The following is a 16,845-nucleotide window of genomic DNA, read 5'->3' as shown; positions in this document are numbered from 1 at the left end:
TTGGACATCACACAATAGGTTTATGTAGGCAAAAATTATACCTGTACAGAACTAGAGAGTAGATTCAAAATGATTTTAGTATACATAAAAAAACAAGTTTAGAGTAGAGTGTGAGACTTGAAAATATACCAAAGCTTTGTCATTGTACATCACATTTTGATTTAAAAACAACAATATTCTGTTTCTATTCATCTAATCAGTAGATATCAACCTTTAGCGGGGTAACCAGGAGTAAGGATGTCTCCTACGTCTTTTAAAACATATCCTCGTTGGGCGGCAGTCCCCGGGAGCAGGGTGCCGTTGGGATAGGGTCGCTCCATGGGGTTGGAAGTGCTTGACGGCTCGGAGAAGAGAATTACACCGACTGCCCCGAACTTTTCGGCATTGACAACCTAGAGCACGGAAGAATAAAAACAAGTTCTTGTGTGAAGTCTTGCACGGCGTCACACTTTTTTGGAAAGAAATTCAGTGATCGTATATAAATTGAATCATCTTTATTGAGTCACATAACATAATAATCAATTACATGTATATGACAAATGAATATCATATGGACATACTGATTCAAAATGGCAGGACACACATACCGTCTTATTATAAAAAAAGGGGAAAAAGAATCATAGCATTCATTTTACATCACGAGTTTGGCTCAGCTTCGGCTTCAAGGCTAGAAACTCCACTTGTCTAGACATACTTGACTTTGTCCCAGACTGACTCCCTACAACTTTCAATAGTTGAATGAGATGACATAACATGAGCCGAACGGAATAGCCGAATTGCCGACAGCCGAACTAAATCGACATGAAATGACACAATTTAATCAATACAGACTGTGAGCAGTGACAGCTATGATTCAAACCAGAGGTTAGAGAAGAGCAGTCATCACACAATTGCACCTTATAAGGGACATTTTCAGGAGGAGATGTAATGCGGGAGGGATGGGGGGGGGGGGATATATAACATCTATATGCCACGTCGATGGTCGCACGAACCGGCATTGGGCTTAGAGAGCGCCGCACGGACTCGTTACATACTTCAGTACTTCGTAGGATATATCGTCGCTTCGAGAGATCAGCATATCTACGCTATATAAAGAATGCCCAAAACTGGTCTCCTTTCCACTGGTTCCTGGCTGGCAGCCATTTTTTCTTGCCCTTTATGAATGCGTGAAAAAGTTTACCTTTGTATATCGGGGCATCTCTCCATTCTTCAGAATAAGAATCTTGCCCTCCAGACTCACGTTGGGTAGGAGCTCATTTTGAAGGTACTCGAAGTCCACCAGCCTTCCGTAATTCACGTACACCAGATCCCCCTGAAATGCACACAGGGAAAGCCTTTCTCAGTTGCACACAAACGTGTACGCAAACACACACGCACGCAAGTACACGCACACACGCACACGTGGGGACACTGGTGTAGAGGATCAGACCCTTGACATCAGTCGGAAGTCCCAAGTTCGAATCCCGTCAAGTGCCTACATTCTTGGCTCATTTGTTTGTAACCCTGATTTTTCTCTACAGTTACTTCGGTTACCCCCCTCCCCTTTTTTTAACACCCTGTAGACCAAGGAGTAAGAATGGGTCCATGGCAAAGAAGTAGATATGATAATAATGACAGGACCCTCTGTTACAGCGGCGACAACACTGAAGATGCCGGATAAGTAAGACAATACTAATATCATATCATATTATCATATGATTTTCATCATGACACGCACATAATCGTGTACACACGACACTACCCACAACAGACTGATTGCTCGAAAAGTAAACGGCAAATATATATCAAGACCAACCGTACACTAAATGAGCTAACATGGAAACTAGAAAATCGACAGCGAAAGGTATTATTTTATGACTGTAAAACAATTAACATAAGTAATAAAATAATTGAGTAATGAAATCTACAGTGAATATACTAAACCTGAGCGTGGATCCCTAACCAGATATGGTATGCATGCATTAAGTAGAAAATGCATTGAACATTAATGTACGTTAATCAATTTGTTGACGATGAGAATGCAGAGCATCTAGAAAGGACACATTTTGTTTTAATCGCATTTTATGAAAATTCATATCCTAATATCTATCGACATTCATTAGTGTGGGATCAACTTTTCTCGAGAATCCGGATCTCAGAATTTCGGAAACGTTTGCGTGCGTTTTATGTGTGTGTATGTGTGTGTGCTTCCTAATTATTGATATGGATTACTTTGTGCAGTACTTCGCTACCTACCGTCACGTCACCCGTTGCAGAGTAGGCGTTAAAAGGCGGAGGGATGCCGTCCTGAAGTAATTCCTCTTCTTCAAATGGATCCTCCCTCAACGCTGAAGTGAATACGGCAGTGCCATTGGCTGGATCAACTATTTGGATCTGACATGAAACGTATAGGATAGATCAAGCAAATAAGCCTGACGTGCATACATTAAGACACGATCACGCAGGTGAGGATAACAATTGTTCACTCTGTGTTCTACTTTAGATTTGAAAACAGTAGACGGAAAAGAAGGTGAAGACATAAAGAAAGTAGTAGTAAAAGAAGAATATGAGGATGAATGTAATTCAATATAAATCAATTTTTCAAGTTTTTGCCATTTTCAAGAGAAAACTCTTGAAAACGGCAAGAACATTCTTGCCGAAATGTCCAGATTGGGTTGGCCTTTGCTTTTGAGGACAACATACCAAATAAAGATACGAAATGGATGCTTATTAGCAAGTAACCATGCGACTGACTGCTTCGATTCCCATCAGGAACAGGCAATGAGGACAACCACTACTTGACAGGGGTTTCGAGCCTCAGACCTTAGGATCAGGGGTCCGTGATTTTATCTTCTGTGCCACAGCTACTTATCTTCTGTCTTTCTTTCATTTTCTATCTGGCTGGATAGCCCATATTCAGCTATAGCTGGTGTTCCATGGGGTCCAGTTGGATATGAGGTGGGAGCACTTCACCCTGCTCTTCGTGATGAATAAATAATGAAGCGGGATCTTTTACATGCGTGAGTTGTGACTCTCTCACACAGGGGGACCTCCATTCTATGTCCTTATCGGAGGGACAGAATGTTTTGCCTGTTACTAGTGGGGACAGTATGATTACACACAACATTGTGCAGTGGGACCCCGGAATCGAACCCATGTCCTTTGGATCTTGAGGCATACGTGCTACCAACTGAGCCAACTCACCACCCTCTGACCGGGAAGGAGGAGGAGAAGGAGAAGGAGGAGGAGGAGGAAGAGGAAGAGGATGAGGAGGAGGAGGAGGAGGAGGAAGAGAAGGAGGAGGAGGAGGAGGAGGAAGAAGAGGAGGAGGAGAAAGAGGAGGAGGAGGAAGAGGAGGAGGAGGAGGAAGAGGAGGAGGAGGAAGAAGAGGAGGAGGAAGAGGAGTAAGGGGAGGAGGGGGAGGAGGATAAACGGGAATAATGAAAAAATGTGAGAAGGTAGCACAAAAACGGGAACAAACTTGGTCGTGAATTATTAAACACAAACTAGTGCATTATCTGATCATGAATAAACGAACCTTGTTGGCCCTTTCATCGTCCGCTGCTGGGGGGTGTTGTAAGTAGACTTTGTATGGGACGAGTTTGGCCGAGTCCAGACCCTGATCCAGCCACGTCTCTACAATCTCCTCAGCCCCTTCCAGATCCGCTGGTGTACCAGCCACGTGGGGCTTCCTTGCGTAGTGTCTGGAGATACAAAAAGTCCACACCAATTTGAAGTCAGGGATGCAGTTCTTTAACCATACATCCACATCCATTACCCTGCATATGTTTATGTTTTCCTTTTTTTTTGCTGAGAGAACTTTGTTGGTTTTTTTCTTTATTTAAGGAAAAGCTGTACCTTCATAGCTGCATGTCAGCGTATAAGCTCATGAGCTGTATGACTCGTGGGTCTTGAGCTCGTGACATGCACCCGTAACAGACTGCTTACAAATGCAGTTATACCCTTCATGATAATGCCAACTGCATCAAATGTATAGTGTAATACCAAACGAGTATGATGGGAGAAGTTTCATCATGTCGGACCCAAAATAAGAAAGCTTTGGAATTTTTAGTTTTATGTGCTTTCAGCAATTTATTAGATGAGATGACAATGTAATCACCTCACAATATCCGCTGAATGATTGGCACCCATCCAAAAGAATAGAATACAAAGTGAATGCACAAAATCAAATTCCACTCAGTTTGAGGAACCAAGGACTATAAAAGAGCTCCTTTCCAAAAGGCCTCTAAATCCATTTTTCATCTAATTTGACTTTTCGACAGAAGTGTCTTTATTTTACTAGTCCCATACAGTTAAACTCTTCGAAGTATAGTGAAATTCTTGTGAGAAAATAATTGAGAAATCGGGCAATGAAAAATTGATTTGTGCCAAAAAGTGCTAAATCCATTTCTGTCTTGTTCCATACAAAACATTGCAAAAGGTGCTAGATCCAGCAGGATCCAATCACAAAGCCATGTGTCTGCTTGACCCCACTTTGTCCCAATGAGTATCAAGCAAAGGCAGGCTGGCTTTCCAGCTCCTGTAGCTTTTCTGATGACCTGCATGTACATGTTACTTGATTATTAGTGTGAAATGTTTCTTTCACATGCATTTTTATTATTTCTTTTTTAGAGAGAGAGATGGAAGAAATGGGAGGGGAATGTGTACAGGTAACTAATCGTCCCACAAAAAGGTCACAGAAATAAACAATATTTACGTGTTGTACATCACCGTGCGAAAATTGTTCCACGAGGTGCTTAAAGGGCTGGTATAGTACAGTATTGGTGGAGATGAAAATTGGGCTTTTAACTTTTTGCGAGATACCAACAAAACACATATGAAATAGTACAGACCATACCATTTTAAGAGGAATTCAAAGTTTATTTGATGAAAATTGGTTTTGAATGACTAAAACATCCAAAAACAAAGTAAAACAAAGCAATCGTAATAAATGATGGGTCCCACACTTTATAGAATCGCTCTGTTTTGGATGTCTCAGCCATTTCAAAACCAATTTTCATCAAATAAACGTTGAATCCTCATGGAATTACATGCTCTTTGATATTTCTTTAGATGTTTCTCATTATCTTACCAAAAAAATGATAGAAACCTGAAATTAAGTCTCAACTAAAACTATGCGATCCCTTTAATCACGACATCCGAAAAATTATGAATACTTTACAAATCAGTGTAGACACCTATATTCATTCGAAACACATTCTCCTTATCTTATATAGGACTATGATGTATTATGGAACGCAAAGACACTGCATATAAAAACACTTAGACGTGTGTGATATAAAAAAAAAACAGTTTTTTTTTTTCTCAGGAACATCACAAGCGGATTTCACATGGTACATTTCGGAAAGAAACTCTTCATAATTTTAGTACACAGTTTTGGCTCCTTTATGGCGAGGACTTCTTTCCTATACCGCCCCAAAACAAACACAGAAATGATATCCTTACACAAATAAAACTTTGTAACGCAAATCCATGCTACATTACTTCCAACGACCAGCCTTTCATGGGGAAAATACTATCTGGGTCTGTTCTCAGATAACGAGCAAATTCTGCTGGCGGATCAATTTGAACGGGTATACGATCTCCTTCAAATCTTCATTTCCGAGAAATTTCGGGTCATTCTAACTATGTTGGGATTCTTCAGAGGAATGGACTCAACGTCTCTGTAGATTATGGTACAATAAATTCAATAGCATGATAGAAAGACGTAGAAAAGCTGGTGTAGCCACTGCCCTGACATAAAGAAAAGTTTTGATTTTGGTCGGTGCAGATTGCGTCCTGAAATCAAATCAATTCCAACATGTAGAACGGATTTGACACATCGTTTTCGTGCGATTGTTTTCTTTCCAAAACAGTTTTTTTTTACGTGCCGCATTTATTATAATGAAGGAAAGTTACTGCTGCATTATACGTGCTATTATAGTAAAAATGCTTTTATCATATTCCTCCGAAAGACTGTATTGAAACAAAGATTCTTCTCCTTTACTATTGTTTACTTCCTTCTTGTCCTGCAACTTTGTCTCTACTTAAGCTTGATTACTTTCTTCTTCTTGATATTCTTCTTCCCCTCCCCTAGCCTCCTCCCCTCCTCCTTCTTTGTGTTCTTTTTTCCTTCCTTCTTGTTCTCATTGTTCTGCTACCACTACCCCTACTACTTCTACTTCTTCTTCTTCTTCTTCTTCTTCTTTTTCTCCTACTTCTTCTTCTTCTTCTTCTCCTCCTCCTTCTATATTTCTCCTCCTGAGTTTCCTCCTCTGCCTCCTCCTTCTTTTTTTATATTTTTTCTTCATTATATTTCCTCTGTACCATCTTAATAAGAAACTGTGATCTTACTCTAATGCTAACGCAACCTAAAAGCGATTTCTCCATTATAGAAAGCAATCATTCAATCAGCCACCGCCCATTAAAGGTGTTACACCACAAATAACGCATTCTTGAGTCACCCCGGCTGCCGCTGCGGACGCACTTGGCGTTCGAGGCAATTTGGACCGGATTGTGTGGATTTGGCGCCAATTCATCCAGGGGATTCCCCAGGCGAGAGTGCAAACTATTCGATGCCACCCGACGTGTGATTTATTTACATCTGATGAAACCATGTATAGTCATGCTCCAGGGATTATTATCAATCCCTTTCATATTGCTTTTGTTAATGCCCCCGGATAGCGTCTCATCACTAAAAGTAAAGTTTCACTATTAGACGAAACTTGTCCTTTTTGCGTGTTATCCATGCCAGCATCAAACAGGAGCATATCGAGTTCTTCATCTGTTTACTGTTCACAATGAATTCGTGCCGGTTCCCTTGCCTTTTCGAACTGTATAGGAATACTTATAAAGGATGTTACAGTTCTCTCACTGGTCCTGTATAAATCATTTTTCACGTCTTAAAGGGAACAGTCAAATAAATATCTGCCTTGTTGCGAATGTGTATTGAAAGAAAAATCGTCTCGGACCCATTTCAGAAAGACGTTTAGTGAGCCTGCAACAATCGAATCAACCATTTTAGCAAATTTGTATTTACCATGGCATCTGCTATAGGCAACAGCCAATTAACTGCGAGCATTTCGATTGCTGCTACGGTCACTTCAAACCTCCATTATCAAATGAATGTCCAGATATTGACGTCAGTACGACATCAGAAACGTATGCGAAAATCTAATGTTGAAACAAAACATGCCAGATTTCATTATATAGCAATGTTGAGAGAGATGGTAGTTTCATACACCTATTACGGCTCAAACTATTGTGATTGTGAATTAAAAATATATCAGTATTCATACAATATTCATACCTGTTAATGCTCATGGCTCGTGGGTAACATGAGGCAAAGCAGTGCTATTATATATATATATATATACACACACACATACAAAATCAAGTTGTCCGTTTCCATTAACTGAACAATGAAGGACAATTTAAAAGAGCGGATTAAACATGAAAGCACATTCATTAAGTATCTATTCCTGAAAGTATAAATTCCTTATAATATGAGACTGGCATATATGTTATTTTCCTGCATGAAAGGAGTAGATGTGCAATAAAGCAGGGAGGTGCAATCACCTGCCTGAATACAGCGATCTAGAGCATAACTCAGGAACGGCAGAGTACCGTCGATCTAATGACATTAAAAATCGCATGTGGTATTTTTTTGTCTTCACACTGCGGAGAAACACGTTAGCATTAAGAATACGTATACCAACCAGAGTACAATGAATGTTAGTGATGTAAGAAGGGGAGCCACTGTAACAGCGACAAACGACAACGTACATTGTGTGTCAACTGGGTTTGCAAACGCTTTTCAAACACGCACATTTTCATTTCCAGAGCATCACACAGTAATGATGATAACCATGCAATATAAAAGATGGTAGTAAAATTTCCAATTGTCGGAATATTTGGCACATATACATGAGCAATTTACCGGACATGCCCCCAAAATCAATGCAAGTACTGATCCTCTCTCGGGCTTAAGGATGTGATCAGAACACCTATTTTCTTTCTCCCTTTCCTTTTGCTTTAAACATGAAAACAAGATAGACAGAAATAAAGCAGAATATGAAAAACAAGGTCGCTGCTCGTCCCAGGTACGCCTTTACGACAAATAACCCAAACAAATCGTTGCAGCGAACGAATCGCGGGGTATACATTGGGCTATTCAGCTCTCCGTACTCGTGTCTCGTGTCGGCTCCAAAACCCCTTCGTCAAATCCAGGGGATGTGATGAGGAAAAACCAATATGACTCGTTTAACCTATTCGCTACAACCCACATTCTCCGACATGCTATACGCGCACCCAGGGTGATGGTTACATGTGGATTCACGAGGTTCCATACTTTCAATCTAGCGACAGCAGAGCTCGTATATGTACCGCATAATAAATACGAGCCACACGCAATATGTCAATATCTTTTGATTTGTCGACGGCAAAAAAGAAAGAAAGAAAGAAAGAAAGAATATAAAAGGGGGATTCTTTTTATCGCCGTTTCGCTCTGTACAGCGACAGCTACACTTTGCTCGTACGCGGAAAAAGTATAATCATATTCCATGTCGTTCCCTTCGATAGTGTTGGTATGTGGATTTATCGCGCAGTTGAAAGATAATGTCTAATCTGGTTTTTTTTCTGTCTACATGCACATATTCTGAGTCTCGAAAGGGAAAATAGCACACACACACTCACACACACACACACGAACACAAACAAACATAAGGAGCCTCATCACAATGCTACGTTGACAGTTTCAAGCACAGAAATGCACCGCCTGTCCATAATCTATAAATCTGCCTTTATTAGGTCAAAGAGGAGTTTTAGAATCACTCTGCTGTCTTATTGCCTGAATATGTGGTGTTTAAAGGCCTAGGTACGATATTATTGTCTATACGATAACCTGCTAGAGAAATTGTGCTGTATAAGAATTGGGAAGTGTGAGGTTGGGAAATTCCTGATCGTGTGGTTAAAAAGAAGTAAATAAATTATAGCAACTTCTGCAGATCATTGTTTAGAATTAAAGCCAAATAAAAAAAAGAGATAGACACAGACTACGTGAAAATAGTATAATTGCATTAACTCATCAAAAAGGGATTTCTATCAGCTAAATGAAAAACTTTTTTTTTCTTTTATATAGGGTTTCGAACAAATTTCCTTAGATAAAAGTTATTGAACATAATCGATTCACAAATTACGCTTCCGTGTCATAATCAAATATAAAATGTGAAAGTTTTGAAAAACTTATCGTAGTAAAAACATAATGAAACTATAATATTCCTATACATAGGCGGTAGCTCATAATTGATAACCCTGAATTCCTACTTAGCCACTTTACGACAGAATCCTGTGACGTAAAAACACATGGCACAATAATAATGCTTCAGCAGTAAAAACAATAACAATGAAGACAATACAAAACACTAAACAGATCGAGCATTGACACATAGAATATTGCAGCAACCAGAAAAGCTAAATTTAGAAATTATGTGTTGTTTGAAGGTTTGCATGGTGAAGTAAATGAGGGAGAAAGATTTACGGTGACACCATTGTGTATGTAGTCCTTAACCGGATCGTTGTTCGGCAGAAGAGTCTAGAAAGAGGAGAAATGAAGAGGGAAGCGACATATGGGGGTTGTAAGGAGGGAAAAAAGTGGTAAGGAAGATTAGAGTGAGATTCAAACATCCGAACATCTTACATGATTCTCACTCTAATCTTCCTTACCACTCTCTCTGTTCCTTTCTCTACCGTCTCCAATAGTGCAACTTCAACTTCTGGCCCATTACTGTTCCCCAATCTTCACTTTTTGCCCTCCTTACAACCCCCATATGCCGCTTCCCTCCTCAATTCTCCTCTTTCTAGGCTCTTCTGCCAAACAACGATCCGGTTAAGGACTACATACACATGGTGTCACCGCAAATCTTTCTCCCCAAATTTAGAAATGTTACAGGTAATTTAATCATTGGATAAGAAAAAAAACACAATTAGGGTAAAAATATTACAATTACACTAACTTTAAGACCCAAAGGGAGAATGAAAAACGAAATAAGAAACAGATGAAAACAAACAGACTAAGAGCCATGTTTTAGCAAATTGCATACCAAACACGAAACAGAAAACAACAACAAAACAGTACTGTGGTTTCGAAATATAAAGGAGATTATTCATAGCGTATGTGGTGTTATATTGCACGCGGCGATCAGAAACAATATAGTCCAGATATGGCGGTGCAAGCCCATTCCTGATTATGTAAATCGCAAGACAGTCATATACACGATACTGATACTTGATTCTTTGTTCAACCGTCTGCCACTCTTTAAGGCGCATCAAGACATCTTTTGATGTGTCAAAATCAGAATTTAGCACTAATCGGGAGAACTTTTTTCTAACTTCTCTGAAGTTTTAATATGAATGTTTCGAAACAATTGCCAAGTGCCCCAAATGATACAGTTGTAATCAATGTGAGGTAATATGAAATTATAGTAGATGTGTTTCAGCATTTTCTTTCTCAGCAGCGAGCGAATCCTACGCAAACAAGTGGTAGCCAGAGATATTTTTTATAACACCATTTTGTGAAGAGACCAAGTAAGATTAAATTGTTGGAAAGTGGCTCCAAAATATATAATGTATGATGATAGGATAGCATAGTTGGATGCGATATCATGTACAAGGTCGTTTAACTTGCTGTATTTACAGATATCAAGCAACAGAGAGCGAATTTCCGCTTCCCTGTAAATCGGACACCTGGACCTTTATATTTGGGACCAATAATAAAACGGAATGCAAGCAAGCAAACGCACATACACACGCACGCACACACACAAACACACAAACACATACACACACACATGAGATATATGATAGATATAGATGATAGGACTTTGATTCTTTAGAAAAGAACAGGAAACTACATGGAATGAATCCATACTGAGGGGAAAAGGTTTGTTCAGATCATTTCCGCCAAGAGCAGCTGAAACGATAAATAATCGGTGATATCAGTTGACAACACGAATTCATGTGTGTATCTGTCTATCCATCTATCTATCTATATTTATATCTATATCTATCCGTCTATCTATCTATCTATCTATCTATCTATATGTCTGTCTATCTATCTATCTTTCTATATGTCTATCTATCTATCTATATATCTATCTATCTATCTATCTATCTATCTATCGATATGTCTATCTATTTATCTATCTATGTGTTTATCTATCTATCTATCTATCTATTTGTCTATCTATCTATCTATCTATCTATATGTCTATCTATTTATCTATCTGTCTATATGTCTATCTATCTATCTATCTATCTATATGTCTATCTATCTATCTATCTATCTATATGTCTATCTATCTGTCTATCTACTCCAGTATGTATATGTCTATCTATCTATCTATCTATCTATCTATCTATCTATATGTCTGTCTATCTATCTATCTATCTGTCTATCTATATGTTCATCTATCTATTTATCTATCTGTCTATATGTCTATCTATCTATCTATATGTCTATCTATCTATCTATCTATCTATATGTCTATCTATCTATCTATCTATATGTCTATCTATCTATCTATCTATCTATATGTCTATCTATCTATCTATCTATATCTATCTATCTATATGTCTATCTATCTATCTATCTATCTATCTGTATATCTATCTATCTATCTATCCATATTGATCGCAAACCAGATTAAGCGCCACTTTGAAACATTTTAAAGTAAAGTCTTCATCAGATAGAGCAAAAGAAAGCCTTCCTGGGGATATTTAACATGTTGCATAACAGGAAATATTTTGAAGTTATGACTAAAAAATTCCCATGTTATTATTTCCTTCGTTCTTTTTTAGCAGGTTTAAACGCATATATCTCTAAATTGACAAGAAGTACGTAGGATAACCTTCTTGACGATCAAACTCTTCATGTAATAGATATAATTATGCATGGGATATCACTGTAATTATCATTATCATCATCATCATTAGTATCATTGGTATCATCAATGTCAAATTATAGATACATTACTGCAAAAAACCTTAAGTTCAATAGCACATTCAACAATCATTCTGGAGCTGAGTTATACCTTTCGCCGGTATATCGCTATGAATAGATTAAGATGAATTAATGTATATATCTGCGCTGGTTATCCGTTCAAGTGCGTGCCAAGTTACATGACCAAAACCTTATAAGACTAATCTTGCTTGTGTTGTCAGGCACAATCTGAAATGCTAAAACGTGAATTGTAGGAGTTGACTGAAGAGTCTTTCTTATTCCACCGTAGTATTTTTTCCTGAATTCTCGCAGTGTAATAATGCTGGTATACATCGAAATGAAAGAGTAAACAGGAATCAAAACTTCTTCCTCTTCCTTTTCCCCCAGAAAATAGAATGAGTGAATGAACAAGGGATACGTTTTTAAATAGTCTCTCAAACCCAGATTCGTAAACATAAGGGGCTTAAATGGTTTATATTCTTTTCAAAATATAAATTCAGCAAATATTGATTTCATTGACCAAAGAAGAAAAATCTCGTACATCCCAAAACATGTAAGGTGCAACATAACCCCCCCCCCCCCAAAAAAAAACAACAACAACAAAACAAAAATGACATTCGATGAAATGAAAATTTTGTTCATCTGCACTCTTCCTCAAAGACAACACCGGCGAAAATGCTGAAGTGGAGCACACTTCACGCTCAACTTAATTTTGAATGTTATTGCACTTGTGCGCTTCCCACCAATATTACACTTTAATGTGAACCTTTAAGACTTTTTTTTTTAAAGTACTGTTTACCATTGGGAGCAGTGATTCAAAAAATGTTATCACATTTTATGCACCTTTTATGCACAATGTTATCACATTTTACGCACATGTGTAGGTCAGTTGTATCACAAAACATCCTACCATATAAACAATTCCGCAAAAAAAGCCTGAAATATAAGGAGATATCAGTATGTTTTCAAATAGACCTTAACTGCAGACGGTTTAGTCTACGAACAGTCTTACTATAACTATCTTTCAGATTTTGCATATCTAACAATACTTAACATTGATTATACTGATTAACATTTTCACACTGGTTGTTTCTATCCCTAACTCACATTTTAGATCTGTTTTGAAGCATTAGATGTGGGTTTTACATGTTTCATCTGCAAATTCTTATGCCCCATTCAATGACACTTTCTTCCGTTCTGCTTGTTTGCTTGTTTTCACTTCTTAAAAGTCATTAACTGCATGCGGTTTTAGAAATTAAGACAATCCTAAACCTAAACAAGCACACATTTCAGTGTGCAAAGGAGATCAAGATTACTTAAAAACAAATAAAAATTATTGTAATGAACTCCTGATGAAATGTTATGAAACCCTTAAAGTGCAAATCATCCCGTGTACATTTTGGTTTGAATGAATCGTTACTTAAAGACCACACAGACAGAACAGAACGAAGGATTTTTTATTCAAAATCGTACATAAACCATGAGAGTTATCATGGCATTTCAAATTGTTAGGTGTTAGCGAAACAGTCAGTGATAATAGCATATAAAAAACGAGATGTACAAACCAATTGAGATGATGATATTATGACCTCCCAAATCTCCATTTACCAACACATTTGGTGCTCCGAATTTCTGTCGTTTTCTCGATTCAAATCTTTTATTTCATTTTTCGACAAGAACATTATTATACATGCCACTTTCTATGGCAACAGAGAATAAGGTAAGCAGAACAATGTGAAATGAAAAGAGTACACAATAATTTTGGAACCTTACAGTGATTATACATTGTCATGAAAACTGAAGTGAGCAAAGTGAAGTAAACATTATATAAAGTGCGAAAAATGGAGTGACCCACTGAAAAGACAAAGCCTGTATGCTCAGCATCAAATTTCAGTCAGCAATAATGGGTTTTAACAAAGTTGTTGTTGCCGAATTATCAAAGTTTGTATGATGTGTTTTAGCACAAACCAACGAGAAAGTTAGGATCTAATGACATCATAACTTAATGAAAATCAAATCATGCGGCTGCCGCCAATATATTCTGTATGCGGTGTAAACATGCAACATATGGGATGCCAATAGTCAACTGAATCTACGATTTTCCCTATATTTTGTAGATTATCATAATTTTGATGAAACTGGTATCATTCTGTCCATCTGAATTTAGTCTATTCATAAACGCCAACATTATACGCAGAAACATTGCGGAGTTATCCTTTATAACGCCGAGTAGTAACAATGTGTCGCACGTTGACCTATACACAGGCAATGTCCTCTCTTTAATTGGCTGCCTTAGAATCCTCGCACGGAGTGAAGTCTAAGGATTCTCACCTTTGGCTGATTGGCTGGCGGTAGGACCAATGAAGCGTCACTAATTACTCACGTGACCAAGAAAAGATTCGATTAAAGGAAGGAATTAGGGTAAGAAGAAGGAGAAGAATGTGAAGAAGAAGGAAGGGATGACCAATTAGGAGAATAAAAATGAGTCGGAGAAGCGATGAAAAGGAAGAGGAAGAAGTACCTTGAGAAGGAATGATGAAGAATCCACAAGAAATTCGTCCAACCATACCAATAAGCTCCATCACGCAGTGTTGTCATGATATAAGATTTAATATTCGTCCTCAGGAGAAAACATCGATGGAATGAGATACTGACAATGTTGCAATGTATCTTAAAACAACACTTTCTTATTATCTGCATGCTTCGAGCTATATTTCTAGCTAAGGATAGAAAGGACTAAAATATTAAAGAATAACGCATAGGCATATATATGATGATATCAGTGAGAAAAAAAAAAAAAACATACAAAATGAATGCGCCGGAACACACCACTGCTCATCTGGTCCCAATGCTATAGCAAATACTAAATAAAGTCCTAATAAAAGTAAAAATGACTTCAGTCACCATGGCAACAGGTAGACAACAACCAATCAGTTCTCCGACTTCAAGTCGTTCTCATAGTAAATAAACCGTTATCGCGCAATGAAACGATTACAAACATTCCTATACAAAGAGGGCTCATGGAGACATTTTTTTTTTTTTTACACACAAACCATGCTGGTAGGCACCTTAATCTCCCCCACCCACACCCTCCCCCGTACACACACCCACACACACACACACACACAAGCAAGAATGTACACAAATACGTTTGCAAATCATGTAAATTGATAAAACGTACATACTTAATACAGAGACTGCACGACGAGCTAAGGGTTGCTGATATTTTCACGTTCCATCGCATTACGGGGAACAAGTTCATATCTGGCGTAGATCTTGACGTGGTATCGCTACTGCAACCAGACATTCAAATGAGATGAAATCAGTCTATTGAATGCCGTTACAAAACAGGGAAAGATCTGGTACAGAAACGTTTCCTAGCGATGCAGATGTACATCTGTCAATCGGCATCGGAGAGAAAATAAGGTGACCTTGATGTAGCTTTGTGATGGAAGATTACCACTATCCAACGACGTTTAAGAGTTTGAAAAGAATCTTTGTTGGTCTTCAGTGAGCTAATACCGGATGTCCGCCGGGTGTACAATAACCATCATACATCAGAACAATCCAAGCTTTAAACAGGTACAGGGAGCAATTACTGCTATGCTCTAGACTTATGACCAGGGTCTGACGTTAGATAACTGTGCATGAAAGTCTTGCGCAGATTAACAGAACGACATAAAACAGCAATAGAAACAGGAACAGCAAAGAAAAGACAAGCAAAACTTGATCAAAAGGTGGAATGTTAAGGTTGTCACTGAAATTTTGATGAAAGATTAGTGAGAATTATTATTTTATGATGGTATTAACAGTAATAATCGCGATGATTATAATTTATAACTGTAATGATAGGTTGGATTTTTCCTTAGGAACAAAACTGCTTTCTTCCTTAGAACTCTGCATTCCATGTTACACTAGCTTAGTTGTACAGGTTTTTTTTTTATAGATTTTCTTTGGTTTTCGTTCAAATTTGTAATTCTATTTCACACCTGTGTCGTGGCAAAAAAGAACATCATGTCAATAGATGTATACATCAGACAGGAACAGAACTGAAAGGTATCGTATACTTTTGATTGAGACCAAACTTCAGGTTTCTAACATTTTTGTTGAGATAATGGGAAACCTCTTTGAATTGTGAGAGAGCATGTAATTCCAAAAGGAATTCATCGTTTATTTGATGAAAATTGGCTTCGAAAAACAGAGCGATCCTATCAAAAGATGGGACCCACCTTTTATTACGAGGGCTTTGTTTTACTTTGTTTTTGGATGTCTCAGCCACACCAAAACCGATTTTCATCAAAAGTTCCTCTTGGAATGGCACGCTCGGCACATTTTCATAAGTGGTTTCTTGGTATCTCGCAAAAAATTAAAAGCCCAGTCCTCATCTCCACCAATACTGTACTATCCCTTTAAGAAATCTGAAGCAAAAGCACCCACCTCTGCACCACAACACACTTTCACGTCTAGTACACCCTATCGATGTTTCTTCTATAGACATGATAGAGTCCGTATCAGAACCATTTTCCCCCCTTATTTTTACGAACCTCAAATTCTGCCGCAGTCTGTCGGCGCTCATCTCGCTCTGCAGTTTGCTTGAGATGACGTCATCTTCTGGCCTTTCGATGACTGGATCGACAGCGATCGAGTGTCCGGGCGCTGAAAAATGGCCCACGATGATACCGATCCCGACTCCAATGCAGAGGAGTGCGACCCCGATGGCCAGGGTGACCGAGCGTCGGTATCGTTGCTGCATGGTGGCGACGACGAATGCCTCCTCCGCGTTCGGCGCGACCAGATTTACGAAGGCCAGCTGGTGCTGCCTGCCATTCGACGGGTGGATAGACGACTCCAGGGTGCTGGTTGGCGGG

At 38.5% G+C, this 16,845-nt stretch overlaps 1 protein-coding gene across 1 annotated transcript in view; it reads right to left on the bottom strand.

Moving 5' to 3' along the window:
* Window positions 1–16,605, bottom strand: part of LOC139719050 (N-acetylated-alpha-linked acidic dipeptidase 2-like) — a 29,324-nt gene extending 12,719 nt beyond the window's left edge. The window contains exons 1-5 of the mRNA XM_071630492.1: window positions 16,522–16,605; window positions 3,518–3,683; window positions 2,236–2,373; window positions 1,181–1,312; window positions 212–392 (exon numbers count right to left, since the gene is read on the bottom strand). Of these exons, the coding sequence (XP_071486593.1) occupies window positions 212–392; window positions 1,181–1,312; window positions 2,236–2,373; window positions 3,518–3,683; window positions 16,522–16,553 (649 nt within the window). The 5' untranslated portion in view covers window positions 16,554–16,605. The remainder of the gene's footprint in view (window positions 1–211; window positions 393–1,180; window positions 1,313–2,235; window positions 2,374–3,517; window positions 3,684–16,521) is intronic.
* Between the last annotated feature and the right edge of the window lie 240 nt (window positions 16,606–16,845).

The sequence above is a fragment of the Diadema antillarum genome, unplaced genomic scaffold (assembly GCF_040938485.1).
Source record: "Diadema antillarum isolate AM-2024a unplaced genomic scaffold, OU_Dant_1.0 scf00000103, whole genome shotgun sequence".
NCBI classification, from domain to species: domain Eukaryota; kingdom Metazoa; phylum Echinodermata; class Echinoidea; order Diadematoida; family Diadematidae; genus Diadema; species Diadema antillarum.
This window is presented reverse-complemented; position numbering and strand designations above follow the sequence as displayed.